The sequence below is a fragment of the Hippopotamus amphibius genome, chromosome 11, assembly GCF_030028045.1.
Source record: "Hippopotamus amphibius kiboko isolate mHipAmp2 chromosome 11, mHipAmp2.hap2, whole genome shotgun sequence".
Lineage (NCBI taxonomy): Eukaryota > Metazoa > Chordata > Mammalia > Artiodactyla > Hippopotamidae > Hippopotamus > Hippopotamus amphibius.
In genome coordinates this window covers 87,914,846-87,932,579 of record NC_080196.1, presented here as the reverse complement: position 1 = coordinate 87,932,579, position 17,734 = coordinate 87,914,846, and the positions used below count along the sequence as shown (strand labels likewise).

Genomic DNA, 17,734 nt, shown 5'->3' with positions numbered 1-17,734 from the left:
AGGAGATGGTCAGCCTGGCATGTCCTTGGCCATGTGTGCAAACCTCTCCTGAACCTTCAAGACCTAATTGCTAGTCCTTGAGCACCTGGTGAGAGGCCGTGGAGTAAGAAGCCAGGATCAGAGAACACTCCAGATCAGGGATGAAGATGGTCTCTTTTGCCATGAGGCTGCCCCTCAGAGGAAGAACCAAGGCAGGGGACTCGGTGAGGGCACTGTCCTTGGAGGAGCAGACTGCTCCCTCCTCCTCTGGCAGAGACAAAGGGAATACATGCTTTGGAGTGAACCTCAGGCAAAAGGGCAAAATTCCAATCTAAAGTGAAAACTACATACAATAGGTTCCACTTCACGAGTCCCTCAACCGTCAGCCCCAACTCACTCCCCACTCACCAACGTGCAGGGCGTGTACTGGGTGCGGCACAAAGAAGAAACAGTCACCCAAAACTGCTGCTGCTCCTTGATGCCAGGCCCACTACCACGCACCAAGACAAAGTTCTGTAGCTCTCACAACTTTGCAAAATTATCCCTATTTTATGGGAGGGTGGGGGGGTGCAGAGGCTGGAGAGGGTGGGGCATCTTCCCAAGTTCAACAGCTAGCAGGGGACAGATCTGGGATTCAAATGGCACCCTGCAGGCCTCCAAAAGCCACTGTCCAGCCAACACATGCTGCTGGGATGAATGGACTTAGGTTGGGATTCGACTGACAAATCGGTTAATGCTGGGGCTTTTGGTCATATTCCTACTGCACACCTGTTCTCTCTCAGAAACTGAACTCATCTCCAGCACTGAACTAGGCACAGCCAGGGACATAGACAGTGACAAGGCCTGGCTCTTGCTCTCCAGACATTCACAGTTGATTAGGGGGAGGGCTCTTTTCAGAGCCAGGGAGCTTGGCGTGTGTGTCATCTTGCCCTGGTGAGACTGAGGCAAATCTGTGGGGTTGGTGGTTGAGGCCAAAGGCCCTAAACCCACATCCCTGTCATGGCAGGTGCTCTATGAAATGACGGTGTGGACAGGTGACGTGGTCGGTGGTGGCACTGACTCCAACATCTTTATGATCCTCTACGGCATCAATGGCAGCACAGAGGAAGTGCAGCTGGACAAAAAGAAGGCCAGGTATCTGGAGGTGGCCCCTTGCCCCTTTGACCCTCTACACACCCAATCCTCTACCCTCCAGCCCCATCCTGCCTTCAACTAGACTGCCTCCCTCTCTCCCCTCATCCCCTGGGGCCTTCCAGCCTTGACGCCTCTGTCCATGTGATTCCTCCCTCCTGGAATGCCCTTCATCCACTCTCTCTGCCTCAAGACCTGTATGTTTCAATGGCTAGCTCAAATCTGCCTCCTCCAGGAAGCCTTCCTTGATCACCTCAGCCCATAGCACTCCTTCCTTCCTTCCTTTCTCCCTTCCTTCCCCCTTCCCTTCCTTCCTCTGTCACTGAAAAATGTTTAATGTAAGATCTGTAGGTTAGTTGATATCACTGTGTCTTTGTGAATCTGCTGCTTTCATTCTTTGTATGGGTAGTAATGTAACCTGTCCACATTAGGGGAAGCTGGGTGAATGGAGCACAGAAACCCTATTCTATTTTTTCAACTTGTCTGCAAGTTCAAAATGATTGCAAAAAGGCTAAAATAATTTTTAAAATATTTTTTAAAAAAAGACTGAGCCCCTATGTCAGGCACTGTCTCAGACACTGGAGAGACAGTACAACCGGGGAGGGAAGGTGCTCAAACTCACGAATCTTCACACCTGAGGGAACCACAGCAATAACGCAGACACTGATGTGAGCTTGTTTTGTACCAGGCCTTTTTCTAAGCCCTTTGAGTGCACCTCCCTACAACTCTATGAGGACCATTATTATCATCCCCATTTTATAGGTGAGAAAACTGCGGCACAGCAGGGTCAAGTCATGCTGCTCGGGGTCCCATAGCCAGCAAGCTATAGCACTGGGAAGTGCACCCAGGTGGCCCCAGTCTGAAGCATTAGGTACTAGTGCCTCTTAACATAGTTATTAGTAAGGACAATAAAGGGGGACCTCTTGTAGCGCTTTGTGTGTGTGCCTTCCATTGAATCCCCAACTTAGTCCTAGGTTTTGTTTGGTTTTCTATGTTCAGCCATTCATCCCCGGCTCCTGATACCTTAAGCATCAGAGGGTAGAGACTCAGAGCCCAAGCCTAGGACTTCTAAAACCCACCCACAACCACTCGCCTCTGAACCCAGGCAGGAGGGCAGGATCCAGAGAAGCTCCCTCTCTGAGTCCTCACAGCTCCTGACTCTGGCCTTGCATGCAGCGAGTGCTCAGTAAGTACTTCTGGATGGCAGTGGTGATGAGGATGGTGAGGACGATGCTGAGGATGGGAATGAAGACGCAGAAGCTCCTGGAGGATGTGGAAGCTCCTGGGGGCCAGGCAGAGGTTCCTTCCCAGGGATAGAGCTGCTCATCTTATGCAGCTCATGCCTGGGGGGGTCCGATGAGAACAGTTTTTGCCTGTCTTCTCTTAGCACTTCTGTGCTCTCATTATGCAACTCCTATTCCCTCCTGGAATTCTCTCCTGAGCAATACTCGCCTGATGGTTGTAATAATGGCTAACATTCAATGAACACCTACTCCATGCCGGGCACCATTGTAAGTGCTTTTTAAATATATATTAACTCACAACAAATAAGGTGCTTCAGACACAGAAAGGTGAAGTAACTTCCCAAGGTCACTCTGGAAGTAAGCAGGGGAGCTGAGTCGAACTCATGCAATTGTGGAAATAAACGAAGGCCAAATGAGAACAGAGGCTATTTCTTCAGAGCTCGCTGTAGCAAGGGTGTGAGCCACCATCACTTGGTTTGGCAGAGGCTACAGGCTGTCAGGAGCCTGGGAAAGCTTCAGAGTGTAGCATTATTGGGGGCATGGTGAAGCTGGAGGGGAGCTACCTAGAATTGGGGCGTTTTATGTGATTGGATTGGGGAATGTGTCTGGATTTCGCTGATTGGTCTTGAGTTGGGGGTGGGGGCAAATCAGGGAAGCTGATTGATTAGGCAGTCATTGACCACATCCTGACCATTGTGGGCCCACTGCTGACGAGGCTGCGGTCTGGCTGCCTGGGATGGCTGCTGCAAAGGTGGTGGGTCAGAGTTCTGTTATCATCTCTGGTCCAGCTATTGTATCTTCACAGTCTCACAATCTTCACCTCTATGCTTTGACCCTAATCTCCACCCCAACCCCAAATTCCTGGAAATTCTGAGATTAATTATCCCATGCCTACATTCCACCTTATTTTATAGATATACACAGACATAATTGCTGGTGGGAGAGATGGACACCTCCTTTCTGGTAGTATTGATATCTCAATTCCCAAAATGTTGCTTGAAAGTCACACCATATTGTAAATGCGTTGAGGCACCTTGTTAAATATTTTGGTTTTCCTGAATTAAGATTTACTCTGTGAGGAGAGCCATCATTTCTTAATTACTTTGGTTGGCAAGCTCAGGGCTCTTACCCAAGACATGTTTTGCTTTATTGCATTTGCAAGTGGCCCGATGTTTGGCCTGTGTCTTGCAATCCTTGTTATAGGTGTTAGCAGCTCGACCTGGGGACTTGCATAGTGAGACCCGCTGGGTTTGTGTTGTGCACACAGCTTAGTGTTGTGCAAGGAGAGCCTTTCCCAAGAAATGGCATATGACCAGATGGACGTGGAAACGTGCATGTGTCACACAGAGCATCGCGTGGGTTTGCCTGTTGAGGAGCCCCAATTGTAAAATGCTGTACCCAGAGGCCAAATTTGATAGCAGTTCCCTCTATCAAACCCCACTCCCCAGCTAAAGTCCCCAACTTGTCATCTTGCCACTTTGGAGGAAACTGTTCTGGTAAACGAATTCACATTGAGATAGTGGTGAATTGATGTGGCATTCAAAAAAATGGTGCCCTCAAAAGGTAATGCTTAAACCCAAGGAATGACTCTCTAACAGTGGAATTTGAGGCAATTAGTGTCTAATGAATATAGGGGCTATTTTTAGGCAAATAGATGTGGTTTTTCTCTAGAGGGAAATAAGTGCCTGTAAGGAATCATTCCTAGGCACAGTGGAGACCCCATGAACTGGGAAATTCTTTGGTCTGAAAGCAAACCAGATTCTCAGAGTTCTGTTGGGTTTGCCCTTCTGGATGGCCCCATGGCTTCCACTAACCCTTAGTGCAAAGAAGACGGAGAAGAGACTGAGCTCAAGAGAAGCAAGCGGAGGGTAGAGCCCAGATGGCTTTCCAGTTGCCATTTCAGGAGGCAGTTGGGAGCTATTTGACCAGTGACGGTGGCCTGAGCTGTGATAAGCTTGTAAGTTTTGAATCTTTCCTTTATATCTTCCTCACTTAGAGCTCACACTGCCTGGTTAGTGATAAAGCTCTGAGAATGAAAAGGGCCCATCTTCAGGGAATTCATGGGCAGGGCAGTTGGTAGGGAGCCTCCTGGAGTTGGTCAGGCTTGGAGGGAGGTCTCAGGGCTGAGCAGGAATGGTGGCAGTCTGAGAGAAGAGGCAGGCGGGCTGCGTTCCAGGGATGGGTGCCTTTGAAAGGCTAGACCGTTGGAAAGTCCTAGCACCCACTGCTTGGTGATCCCTCCTGACATACCGTCTTCAGCTCAGAGGCCGCCCTTTAAGAGGACCCTGAAAGATTTGAACATGCGCTGGGCCTGATGATGGCATTTGAGGATGGTAGAGATTTAGAATCTGAGATTTTTTTGACTTTGATCTACTCTCAAACCAGGGCAAGGATGCTCATGAGATATGGATGCAGACGGGTTGACGCAGCTCCGTGTTGCCTCTCTAGATCTCACGGGGGCACGCAGCAAGTTCAACGATCTTATTGATCCCTGAGAAGCCCTGTTCACAGGAGCCAGGGCTTGTGGACTCTACCTCTTACCCCTCAGTCACATCAGCACCTGGGGACACCTACCCCACCACTGAGGCAGTCCTCCTGCTACTCACCAACGCCTAGAGTTCTCTCTGTGCTGGTTCCCTCACTGCACCCTCTACAGTCCCAAAGTGCACATTCTTGCCACTTGGTGATGTATTAGTTTCCTGAGGTTATGATAAAAATTTACCACAAACCTAGTGGCTTAAAACAATAGAAACTTATTCTCTCACATTTCCAGAGGCCAGAAATCCGAAGTCAGTGTCCCTGGGCAGAAATCAAGGTGTCAGCACAGATGTGCTCCCTCTGGCAGCTGTAAGGGAGAATCTATTCCTTGTCTTGTCCAGCTTCTGGTGGCTGCCAGCATTCCTTGGCTTATGGCCTCAGCTCTCTGACCTTCAAGGCTAGCATCTTCTAATCTCTCCCTGCCCATCTTCACATGGCCTCCTTTTCGTGTATGTGTCAAATCTCTCTTTGCCTCCCTCCTGTGACACTTCTGATTGCATTAAGGCTGGCCTTTGGGGGGTACATTCTCCAGCCTACGACAGGAGCTATGACCCACATAGCATGGATGAAAACCCTGCTGTAAGGAATAGTCAAAAGTTTCAGGAATTTTTATTGTATATGTATACTTCCTTATATGACCCGTGTAATTCAATATGCCCTTTGGCAGGAATTAATGAGGGAATACAGTTTTATTTGTTTGTGCCCAGTCATCCAGCCAAATGTATAGCATGTGTAACATAAGTCTATACATAAATCATGAATACTTATAGAGCAAAAGCTCATGCAACTACGCCCTAGGCCAGGATATTTAACATTGCCAGTTCACTCTAACTCCCTACCCCTAGAGGTAACCATTATCTTGGCTTTTAAGGTAAACATTTTCCTGTTTTCCTTCACTGTTTTATCCCTACCCTGGGTGTCCTCCCTCAACAACCAGCTTCCCTTTAACTTGGATTTCAATGTTATCAGGCTGCAGGTACTCTTTTATGTCTCACTTTTTGCCTCAACAGCAGATTTTTCAGATTTCTCCAAGCTGCTGAGTGTGACTGTGGTTTGCTTACCTTCATAGCTGATGAGCACTGCAGGCCTGGAGGAGAGCGGTCCGGTGGCTGTTGCAAAGGACTGGGGAGGGGAGTCAGTAGAGGCACCGAGGTTGGCCAAACTGTTGACAATTAAACAGTTAGCTCTGTTGGGCAGAGCTGGGGCCAACTTATTAAGGGTGGCCAATGCTGTCCTAAGAGGGAAAGAACTGTCCCCCACCCCCACCCCCGTTGTCGTGGGATGGAGCATGGACTAGGTGGCCACCGGTACTAGAAGAAGCTTAGTCTAACATGAAGCTACGGTTGAACCTCTGACCCCAGCCAACTGCAGGAGCCCCAGCCCTGCCTCTAAGATGCACAGAGGCAAAGTGCCTGAGCAGCTGCCCCACGGAGGGACATATGGAGCTGACCCCATAACCTTCTTCCCCATCTTCCAGCCAGCCCCTCCCCAGGCTCCCTACCTGCAAATCTTCCCCAACTTCTTAGCAATGTCTAAAACTCTTCCATTAAATACTGGCCCTTCCAGCCTAAGGCCTTGGGTCTGGCTAGCCTTAGTCTGTCCTTTGTCACAGGGACCAGTGAGTGAGTGGGTGCCAAGCCCTTTCCCAAGGACAAGCGTTTTATGGGGTAGAGAACAGAAGGAAACCAGAATAGGAATGAGTTGAGGAGCAGCTAAAGGCTTCTCTTCCCAAACATCACCTCTTCAGCTCTGAGCTCCTTTGGGTAGATGAGCAGCACAAAGCCTGGGCCACGTCAGTAGCCCCATCCTTCTGAGCCAGAGGCAAGGGGACCTGGCTCAGAGGCAGACCACCTCTCCAGTGGCGGCCCCTCAATGTGGGAGCCCTCCCGTGTGTCAGCTGAGGTGTCTTGGAAGGGTGTGGGGCAGCAGGAAAGATGTGGCTGGTGAGTAGTGGAGGGATGAAGGGCCAATGAGTTTCCTTTTGGATGTGGGCCTTTCACCCTGAGGAGAGGGCATCTATCCAGGTGTAATCAGGGTTTAGCCTGTAATGAAGGGTGAGGGGGCAAATACGATCCAGTCTTCAGTTTTCTAAAAGAAAAGCTTATTTCTCTCTCCCTTTTTCCTGATACCTGCCCCACCATAAAATCTCCATAAAAGGGAGATATTTGGCTAAATTCAAAGGGTGGAAAGTAAAGAAAAATACAAAGCAAAGAATTCTAAAGTTCCTTTGATCTGCAAAATTATACACCTGACAAGAGTAAGGAATCAATGAGTTGAAAGATTATTTGAGAGAATCTCCGCTATGTGAGATGAGCTTGACAGGGGAATTTGTGAGCACCGCCTTCTAGTTTCCATGTGACCAGAGAGACAGACAGTTTAAACTAGAGCAGAAGGGATTTAGGGCCGACTTCTGGGAAAGTGTTTTTACTTCTAATAATCATAAAGTGCACATAAGCAAATTATCAAAAGGGATTAGGCTTCTGTTCCACTGCTGCCTTGAACACAGGAGTAGTTAGTTCTCAGTTTGCAGCATTTGCAATCCCAGCTTCCATTGCTGTGCCCTCTGTTTTTAAAAATATGTTTTTTTCAAGGAAGCATAAAATTGTCATCAGTGTCATATCTTCAGTGATACCTGCATTACCCCCCAGGGGCTTATCAGCATCAACATCTGGAATCAGTGAGCAGTCAAGCAATGTCAGCACTGAAGGTCACATTATGCATGCAGCACTGTGGGAAGAGCACTAAGAAATAAAGATAGAGCATCTCTGAGATGATGTGGTCCTTTGGTAGAAAAATAGTAATAACAACAGAAGCAATGTTACCTGCCATTTTACAGTTAGTAGTAGTATTACCCAACCTAGGGCCACTGCATTCAGTTGTGCATATTGTGTATAGAAAAATGTGAACAGCACTATCTAGAGTTGTGCAGTGCACAACCTGCCCCACCATTCATGGCAGCCATGTTACTCATGGAGTCTCATTTCAAGCTTTGCAGGTATGGAATTCCTTTCACATTTTAAGTTGATTTCACATCCATTTGGTCCTCACGAAGGTTTTATGAGATTGCAGGACCAGTGTAATTTTCCCCAGACTACAAATGAGGAAACCAAGTCCCAGAGAGGAGCTGGGACTGTTCTACACAGCTAGCGGAATGAGATTAGGACCCAGAAGTGGTAACTCTTGATTCAGGGCCATGTCTACTGGCAACTCACTTAACCCAGTCTTTCGAGAACACATCTGGGGTGCAAGAAACAGGCTGTTGGGGAGTCACTGGGAGCTGAGTAAAGGCCTCCTCCTCTCTCCTTACCCCGAATCTGGTCTCTGGCATGGCCTCGCCCCTCACCGTGGCCAACCTCCCTTCTTCATGCCCCTCCTCTCCACTCCCAGATTTGAGCGGGAGCAGAACGACACCTTCATCATGGAGATCCTGGACATCGCCCCATTCACCAAGATGCGGATCCGAATTGACGGCCTGGGCAGCCGGCCCGAGTGGTTCTTGGAGAGGGTAACGTGGCTGGACCCTCACCCTCCCTTCTACCCACTGCCCACCCCTTCTTCCTGCACCTTTGGGTTGTCAGGGGGCTTGTTAAACGGCAAATGTCACCTTAGAGGGTTGTTACGCGAACCTGGCCCAGATAATCAATATGCCCTTTGGTGTGGCTTAATCAGTGAAGGTAGTTTTATTTATCTGAGTCCAGTCAAAACTGAATCAGCTGCCAGGGACTACAGCTTGCCCTGTCAGTGTAACGTGGACAGAGACCGGGTGTGGGCTTCCTGGAGGAAGTGAGTTGGGAGGAGGGAGAGGGGAATGGCAGGAACTGAGGCAGCGAGGCTCCAGTGGTGGGAACATGAGGCAGACGGCAAGGAGGCTTCTGGTGCCCCCGTGATCACAGTGAGCTGGCTGCCTCTTCTTCCTTCTTGGGCCTCTGCTCCCCTCTGAGTCATCCTCTCAGCCCTCATCCATCAAAGGCCACCTGTCCTGAGTCCTCTCAGGCTTTGCTCCCCTGTCCGGCCTTTAGCAGATTTTTCTTGAGGCAACAATACAGTACTCCCACCAAGAACAATCTGGTGAACTTGGGTATGCAGTTCCAGGGTTCTGTGGCTGACAGTGGTTCAGTTGGTCTGTTTTTCCATCATTCATCCAGCAAACATTCCTTGTGCACAGTGCTAGGCACCTCTCGGAAACACATTTAGATGAATTGTGCATTTTCAATTCCCCAAGTGAGGGTAGTCACGGCAGGGGCTTCAGACCCTCGGCCAGGCCCACGGGGCAGGGTCTTGTCCTGGAGGGGATCCTTTCCTCACGCCTTGAGTCTAAGTCAGAAGAACGTGTCTTGGGAGCCTGGGTTCCGGGGTTCCAGACGGGGAGGTTCCACAGCAGGTGGGCAGCCCGTAGAGGTGAGGGAAGTGTTCCTGTGCTGGCCCCTCCCTCAGATCCTCCTGAAGAACATGAACACTGGAGACCTGACCATGTTCTACTATGGAGACTGGCTGTCCCAGCGGAAGGGCAAGAAGACCCTGGCGTGTGAGATGTGTGCCGTCATCGACGGGGAGGAGATGATGGAATGGACTTCCTACACCGTCTCAGTGAAGACCAGTGACATCCTGGGTGAGTCTGGGGTCCCTCCCGTCTCCTTCACCCACCTCCCACTGACCCTTCCCCTCCTCAAATTCTGGCTCAGGTCCTGGGCTCTGGTCAAGGCATTTTTCTTTAGATGGCTTGTCAAAAGTTAGTTAGGCCAGCTCCTTTTAGCAGTGTGCCACCTTCTACCTGGACAAAGTATTCCTCCCAGGGATGGCCTGGGCTCTGTCCTTCCAGCATCGGGGAAGTGGGGGAGAATGTTATCAGGCTGTGTGGTCAACATTTTTGAAAATGGTACAGCAGCTTGGCTTAGAGGCCTCTGTCCTCCTGCTGCTTCCTGACACCCCTCACCCAGGTGCCTTGCCTCTCAGATGCTCTTGGGTTCCTTCCCACATCCCTGTGCTTGGCCACCATCTTCTGTGTGCCAGCTTTGGCCTGGAGTCTTAGGATGGGGTAAGTCCCTGAGCCCATGTGTGACTGACGTTCGAGGGCAGCAATGACAGTGAGGCTGTGATGAGGTTGGCACAGGTGCTGGGAACCCAGAGGAGGGCACCTTACCTAGCTGGAGATCAGGGGCAAGGGTTATGGAGGGCTTCCCAGAGGTGATGCCAAAGTGCAGCCAGAAAGACAAGCAGAAGCCAGTGAGGCAGGGACTTCCCTAGTGGTCCAGCAGGTAAGACTCCGTGCTCCCAATGCAGGGGGCCCAGGTTCAATCCCTGGCTGGAGAACTAGATCCCGCATGTTGCAACTCAAGATCCTGCATGCATGATGCAACTGAGAACTGGAGCAGCCAAAGTAAAGAAATAAATAATCAAATAAACAAATAAATACTTTTTTTTTTAAAAAAACTAAGCCTTAAAAATAATTTTAAAGTATTATCAAAAAAGAAAAAAAGAAGAAGAAGAAGCCAGTGAGGCAGATGGGACACCAGAGGAGGGGTCTTCCAAGCAAAACTACGAGCTTGTGCAAAGGCCTGCAGCTGAGCAGGAAGCAATGCCCCCTGCCTCCCCTCCCCTATGCCAAGCCTCTTCCCCAGGAGCTGGTGCAAGGAATCTGGCAAACTCACTCACACTACTTATAAATGGCTAGTGAGGGAGTCCCTTGTTGGCCGTGGTAGCTTACATTTTCAACAGAGAAGCATTCAGCCAAAGAAATGAAGCATCTTAGGCATACGTGAGGGGTCAGAACAGCTGGCAGAGTTTCTTTTTGGCACATCCCTTCTTCCTTTTCTCCTCAGAGTGAAGCCTTCACTCTCTTTGCTTGAAGTTCCAAGTGTTCACGTGTTTTTGAGCCCCTCATCCCTTCACGATGTGCTCTCAGAAAACAATAACTTCATTGATAGCCACAGGGTGTGAATCAGAAAATCTTCAAGGGGTGACCTCTTTCAGAAGCCTTTTCTATTCAACTGGGGTCAATACCTCTATTTGGCTTAAGCAAATGATGTGAAGCTCTAGTGTAGAATGTCAACCAGAGGCAAATTTGGGAAAGGGACCATTCACATTGTACAGGAGGGAGTTTATTTCTAAATTGTAAAGCCAGTCTACATGGCATGCCTTTAAGTATGGGTGTATTTCCCCAGAACTAGGTGAGTTCTTGTACCAAACCATTCACACTCGCAAATCAGGACCCCAGTTAGCCCAACAGCATTTACAAGGCACAAAGGTGAGATGAAGGATAGAGCTGTTAGACCTGGGAGCTCCAGGACACTGACCAGGCCTTTCTGAGCTCACCCCTGGCCTCGATGACTCTAAACGTGCCCACGTGCACCCCTGGCTCTGCCCAGGTTCCCAAGAGTGAGGCCAGAGCAAGAGAGCTATGATTCACAAAGGCCAGCACCCACAGCCCCGGTTTTGTACACCCCAGGAGCGGGCACCGATGCCAACGTGTTCATCATCATCTTTGGGGAGAATGGGGACAGCGGACCCCTGGCCCTGAAGCAGTCGGCCAACTGGAATAAGTTTGAGCGGAACAGTACTGACACGTTCAACTTCTCCAACATGCTGAGCCTGGGCCACCTCTGCAAGCTGAGGGTCTGGCACGACAACAAAGGTAGCTCGGGCTCCAGGTCAGGGTGGGAGGGAAGGCAGACCTCAGCTCTCCACCTGAGCCCCTCCCTATCTCCCTGGCAGCATGTGGACCCTTCTACTCCAAGGTGTCAGGGAACCGAAAACAGTTGATTGCCACCTTTTTAACATTTCCATCAGTTAGAAGAGCCAAATAGTTTCTGGGCAAATTTTAGTTCCCCCTGCTCCCCCCTCCCCATGGGGGGTGATGAGTAGCTCTTAATTTTCTGTGATGTCGGGACATTAATTCTACTTAGTTCAGACATAAAAATTAGGGAAAAAAGGGCTATATCACCAATTCACTTCCCATGGATTTTCTGTAAAGGATTATGCTTGTTTATTTATAATAGAAAGTCTAAAATTAGTCAAATTCACTTATAAGTATGAGTGATGGGATAGGATAAAAGCCAAGCAAGAAACTTATTTTTAACTTCATAATACCTAAGAAATACTTTTTCATATCTGTGATTGTGCTGAAGTTCATGTTCAATGCTTCTTTCATTATCCTTTCGTTGTCTTCAGGCCACTCTGAACATTTTTTTCTGGCTTTGGGACTTTACGTTATATATTATATAATTAGAAAAGAGTTGTTAAATACTAAATTTTACCTCCTTGAGACACATTACTTTCTTAACTTACACATTCTTTTCTCACCCTCTTGTCTTCCATTGAAACTCAGCCTCAGCAAAGCTGTTCACTCAAATCCTTCTCCAGTCTTTTCTGAGTCTCCCCCAAGAGGGGCCCAGAGGTGTCCTGAGTGTTGTATTTGTCCTTACTTCTTCCAGATCGTGACAGAGGACCAATACATCTGTCATGGTAACTGATGAAGCTCGACTTGGCAGCTTTAATATGGGTTAAACAGTAAATTTTTTTTTCCATGACATGGGATAGGCTCTGATTAAGCACAGAGAAAGTATTCAGCCTTCAGAGCAATAAAGTAATGAAGATTTGCACAGCCCTCAGTTTTCAAATCTCAGTGTACCCATTCAGTCATTCATTGAGCGAATATTTACAGCCTTCACCATGTACTTAGTGCTCTATTAAGTATGAAAGATACAAATGTTTGGTCCTTACAATAATCTTGCAAATTCCTGCAACAAAAGCACTGTTTCATCTCTCTTTTCTACAACCAAGGAATACTGAGGCTCTGTGAGGTCTGAATGACTTAGAACTACACAGCAAGAAAGAGACACAGACAAAATTCAAATCCAGGTCTTCTGATGCCAGATCTGATACTTGTTCTGGTATACCAGCCCATCCTGCCAGTTCCATTCTGCATCCTCACCCAGCCACTGTGTCAATGGGTCAAAAAAGAAGATGAGACGAGGGCAGTTTCTTCTACCTCTGTTCACTGTGTCCCCCATACGTGTTTATTGTCAGGGTATAGAGGGAGGGTTTCTTCTCCAGAAAAGTGGGAGGGGTTACTTATTCTTCACCTGTTCATTCAGTGCCATTATGTCTATGGAAAGAAACACACTTGCAAAATGTTCTCAAAATAATCCCTAATAAATCTCTACTCTTTTCCAATAAGGAAACAAAACAAAGATCCCTGAATTCTTTCTCACTCTCTTCATCATCCATTATGATCGTTTTAGAGCTAGTAGAAGGTTGGCTGGTGGTTGAAAGTCTGGTTTAATAATGAGTCAGATTATGAAGATCATCTGCTGCCCCAGACAGTTCATAAGATCAAGGTGAGCCACTGCCCCTGACACTCGACCAATGGATCACTCAGTCAAGACAGTCACTTCAGTGTTTGAGCAGGATGCCGGTGGCTCAGTAAAAGCCCTGAGCCCCATTATGTGTGTCACCACAGGCCTAATTAGAGTGATTTGAGAGGCCAGATTGATGGGGGTGGGTGGGGATGGGGTCTGTCTACCCTAACATCCATGCATGCGGTTTCCTGTTGCAGTGTCCACACCAGAGGCAAACCAATGTTTAGGAAATACATTCCCAGGAAGTGTGCCCCTGCCCTAATCAAAAAGAAGCACATTTTATCTCTGGACTACCGACACCCCCTGGCAAGGCATTACTCTTGAGGTCAGGGGCCATGCTTCATTCATATTTATCTTCATAACTGCCTACAAAAATGCCTGTGGTATAGTGGAAACTCACTAAATCTCAGCTTAGTTGAGACTCCATCCCAAACCCCACCCCCAGGAGAGAGCTGAGAAATATCAGAGCCTTTAATTCTGTTCTTCCAGAAAAGCCTCTACCTCAGAAACAACAGAGAAGCAAAAGGACTAGAACCTTGAGAAGGAAGAAATACTATTCTCAGCCAGTCTGAACAATCCCCTCAGGGTTCAACCACATGATGGGCTCAGAGGTGCTCAGGTCAGAGAACTGGGCAGGGAAGAATTTCATGTAGACCATGATGAGCTACATCCCTTTTCCAAGAAGGGAAGACAATGTCAGGGTTATTTTTAATATGACCCCCTCACATGAGGGGTAGGGGAGGTGAGGGTGGAGGGGATGACCAGAAAGACTGAGGATGCCTGTGTTAAAGACTACAGTTCTGGGTAAACACTCTATAGTCTTTGGAGCTGTGTAGCTGTCCACGGTACTGACTTCTCTCTAGCTTCTCTCAACTCTGGACTCTGCCACCTGTTTCTAGGGTTCCCACCTTACAGGCTATTTTCAACCTGCACTGTTACAGACGTCCGTCAAGCTTGGCAAAATGGTTCAAATTACCATACATTTCATCCTCAATTCACAACAGTAAAAGACAAATAATTGCCGATCCAAGATCAGAATTCATCTCTGTCTCCTGCCTTCAAAGGCTGCTGTCTTCAACTCCATGTTATCTAACTCCTGACTAGACATCTGAAACCCTACTGGTTCTTTGTCCCTTGGATGACTTCTCCTGTTGCTGCCACATCTTCAAAGTCTAATTTCTCTTTCCATCCTAGTCTGTTTCTCATCACAGACTTTCCAGAGTCCTCTTGGGCATTCCTGTTGCATATTGTATTCCTCCTTCCAAACTACCTAGGAAAGCAAAGGCTCACATATTTGACAAAAATGTTCCAGAAAGCCAAGCAGTAACATTTCAGGAGTCACGGATAACATTGCCTTTAGTGATGCCTATGTTTCCCCCTTTCTTGTTTTTGTCCTCCTACCTGACATGTCCTCTTCCCAGACAACATGAGCCTTTCAATTCCTCTACTAGTCCTAACAATTCCCAAAGCTTTTATACTGATTTTAGTCAATAAATCAAATATAACTGATTCTCATTATTCACAATAGTTTTGCTCTATAAAGTTGCGGCAAACACTGAACCACTGCTCCTAGGGAAAATACAAGTCTAGGCTCCTGCGAGCCTCTGGTCACGGCATTTTTATCAACCAGTTAATACAAAATTTTGTTTTATGTGTGTTCCTGTTTAAAGGCACTTCATCTAATATATATTGCTGATTTATTAACAGTGAACTCATGGCCATCAACACTATAACATGCCTAAAGGAACGTTATGTGACAAGTCTATTTTCCCTGTAAGGCACATCACAGCCTTCTTGCACTGAGAAGCACTAGACAGCTGTTTAGCACTATGCTTGGGAGGGGGGGGGGGGCATTTTAAGCAGCAAAATTACCAGCAAACAAAAAGCACAAAAATGTAAGGAAAAAACCCATAGCACTAAATAGACCACAAAAGGACACTTGTTCATAGTGTGAGAGCAGAAACAAGGAGGCAGAGCACCGATTTGTTTAACCTCAGCTGGCAACATGTGCATCAGATAGCTCAAATTTTTTGCCAATCTGTATATGTTCATGAATAACTATGAAAGCCCAGTGAATGTTGATTTCAGGGTTATGAATAAATTTTAGCAAGTAGGTTAATTTGCAAATATGGATAATACACAAAGATAAGGTTCAACAGGATCTATCTTTGAAAAGGTGATATTTAAGCTAAGACCTGAAGAATTGATAGGAGTAGACATTTGGTGATATGTGGTGTTTACTAAAAATGAAGTATATTTGAGGCATAATGAATATAAAACATAAAAGCCCTGAAATATAAGAAGTATTCATATGTTCCAGAAATGAAAGAAAAGTTCAGAATGACTATGAAATAGGGAATGGGCGTGGGAGCTAGAAAGTAGACCAGAATCAGGCCAAGCAAGATATTATAAGCCACATCAAGGATTGGGTCTTTATCCTAATTGTCCTGAGCAGCCATCAGAGGATCTCAGAACAGTAGTCACATGGGGAAGTTTATCATAGTGTCTGTGGGGGATAGGTTAGATGGGAAAGAAAACACACTTCAGCAAACTGACTAACAGATGATGGGAGATAATGATCCTTTGCACAGTGATGGTAACAATGGGGGCTGGAGAAAATGTAGAAAGATTTGATAAATATTTAAGGCAGAAAACCTATTAAAGGTTCGCCTGAGAAGGAAACTTGAGCAAGGATGGAGCGTGTGCTTGAGGATTTTCTTCATCTTGATTTGTTTACTTTAAAGGTCTGAGAGACATCTAAGAGGTGGTATCTAGTAACAGCAGTGTCTGGAGCTCAGGAGGAAAGCCAGTTGGGAGATATTGATCTGAGATATTGATCTAAGAGTTTTTAGTGCAGAGACATTATTGAAGCCATGAGAGTGTTAAGAAAATTTGTGGAGGAAGTGCAGCTTGAGAAAAACAAAAGAGGTCGAGAGCAGATTCCTGAGAATTCCAACCTTTGAGGTTAGATAATAGAAGGGAAGGAAGAGGAAAAGGAGGAGAAAAGGGGGAGGAAAATGGATTGCCTCAACATTTTTGATTTCCAAAGGGGAATGTGATTGAAGAGATGGACCCTGTTTGAGGAACTATGTCATGTTGAGGAGTGTTCATTGGCCATGAAATCCCAAGTTGCGGTGTGTTGGTTCATGATGCCACAGTTTCCTGTACATAAATTTAATAAAGAAATATGAAGCCACATTTGTTTTCAAATAGCAAGCCAATTTAAACTATTTAAAATGTTATTTCTCCCTAGCAAATTCCCAGAATCCCTTGATGAGAAATTTTATTATGCAGCCAAACATTTAAGTCACTGTAACATGAAGAAAGGAGGGGAAGATAAACAGCCTTCTGTCATTTATGGATTCATGTTTGTAAGGCAAAAAGTGTTCGTCATTGCCTCCTAAGTACTCCTCCCCCACGCCCCTCCCCACCACACACAAAATGTCAGGGAAACTTTCTCACCTAGCCTTGTCCTCACTGTTTGCTTGTCCTTTTTGTAATGTGGAATTGCCTTTTTATTCCTGACTGTTCCAGTCCATCCAGTGAATGGTGTGGTAATATGAATTTACAACAATGAGAAATCTCTAAGATGAACTTCCATTAAAAAGGTTTTCTCTTCTCTTCCCTCTCTTCTCATCCCTAGCTCTCTGAACTTTGAGGCCAGCCCTTGTTTAAATTTCACCTGACATGAAATAACTTACATCTTTGGCCAAGCTAACAGTTATTCATATATAGATACCCACCAGATGAGTTTTCACCTGAAATTCCTTCCCCTGATAAATTCTCATGCATCCCTCAAAATCCAGATTAACTACCACCTTTTACATGAAGTGAAATTAGATGCCCCCTACTCGGTTCTCCTGAATTGTTCTGTTTATATCTCTATTTGCAGTGCTTACTGTGCTGAATTGTAATTGTCATGCCAATTACAACTGGCAGATTTTGAGTCTCTAAAGGGTAGGTCTCTAACCTGTTTGATTCAACTTGGAATTCTCAGTGCCTTGCACTTAGTAGGTATTTAATAATTATGTGAATAAATGGCTAAATTTATGTCAAACATCAGCTTGTAGCAGCTTCTTGAGCCTAAATGGATGACTCCTAATGTCTTCCTTTTCTGGACTCCCATGGAGATCTCTTTTTCCTCTCTAGGTGTTTGAGAAGTCTCCAGATGTGGCACATCCCATCAGACACTACTTCAGAGCATTTGTAACTCTCCAAAGGCAGATTTAGCTGGCTGAATATTCCCTCTGAATTCTTGGCTACCTAGAAGCTCAGAATGTGACCTTAATTGAAAATAGAGCCTTTATTAGTTAAGGATTTTGAGATGAAATCATCCTGGATTTAAGGTGGTTCCTCAATCCAGTGACTTCTGTACTTATGCGAGGACACAAAGAGACATATAGGGAAGAAGGCCATGTGACAATAGAGGCAGAGACCAGAAATAGAGATAACAGCTCAAAAATATTGGATGCCAGGGATTTCCAG

General features: G+C 46.6%; 1 protein-coding gene across 2 annotated transcripts in view; it reads left to right on the top strand.

The window, feature by feature from the left end:
- Positions 1-17,734, top strand: part of LOXHD1 (lipoxygenase homology PLAT domains 1) — a 176,723-nt gene that overhangs the window by 137,449 nt on the left and 21,540 nt on the right. For both annotated transcript variants that reach the window (XM_057700151.1, XM_057700150.1), the window contains 4 exons: positions 986-1,113; positions 8,280-8,397; positions 9,327-9,501; positions 11,338-11,523. In XM_057700151.1, coding sequence (XP_057556134.1) covers positions 986-1,113; positions 8,280-8,397; positions 9,327-9,501; positions 11,338-11,523 — 607 coding nt within the window. The remainder of the gene's footprint in view (positions 1-985; positions 1,114-8,279; positions 8,398-9,326; positions 9,502-11,337; positions 11,524-17,734) is intronic.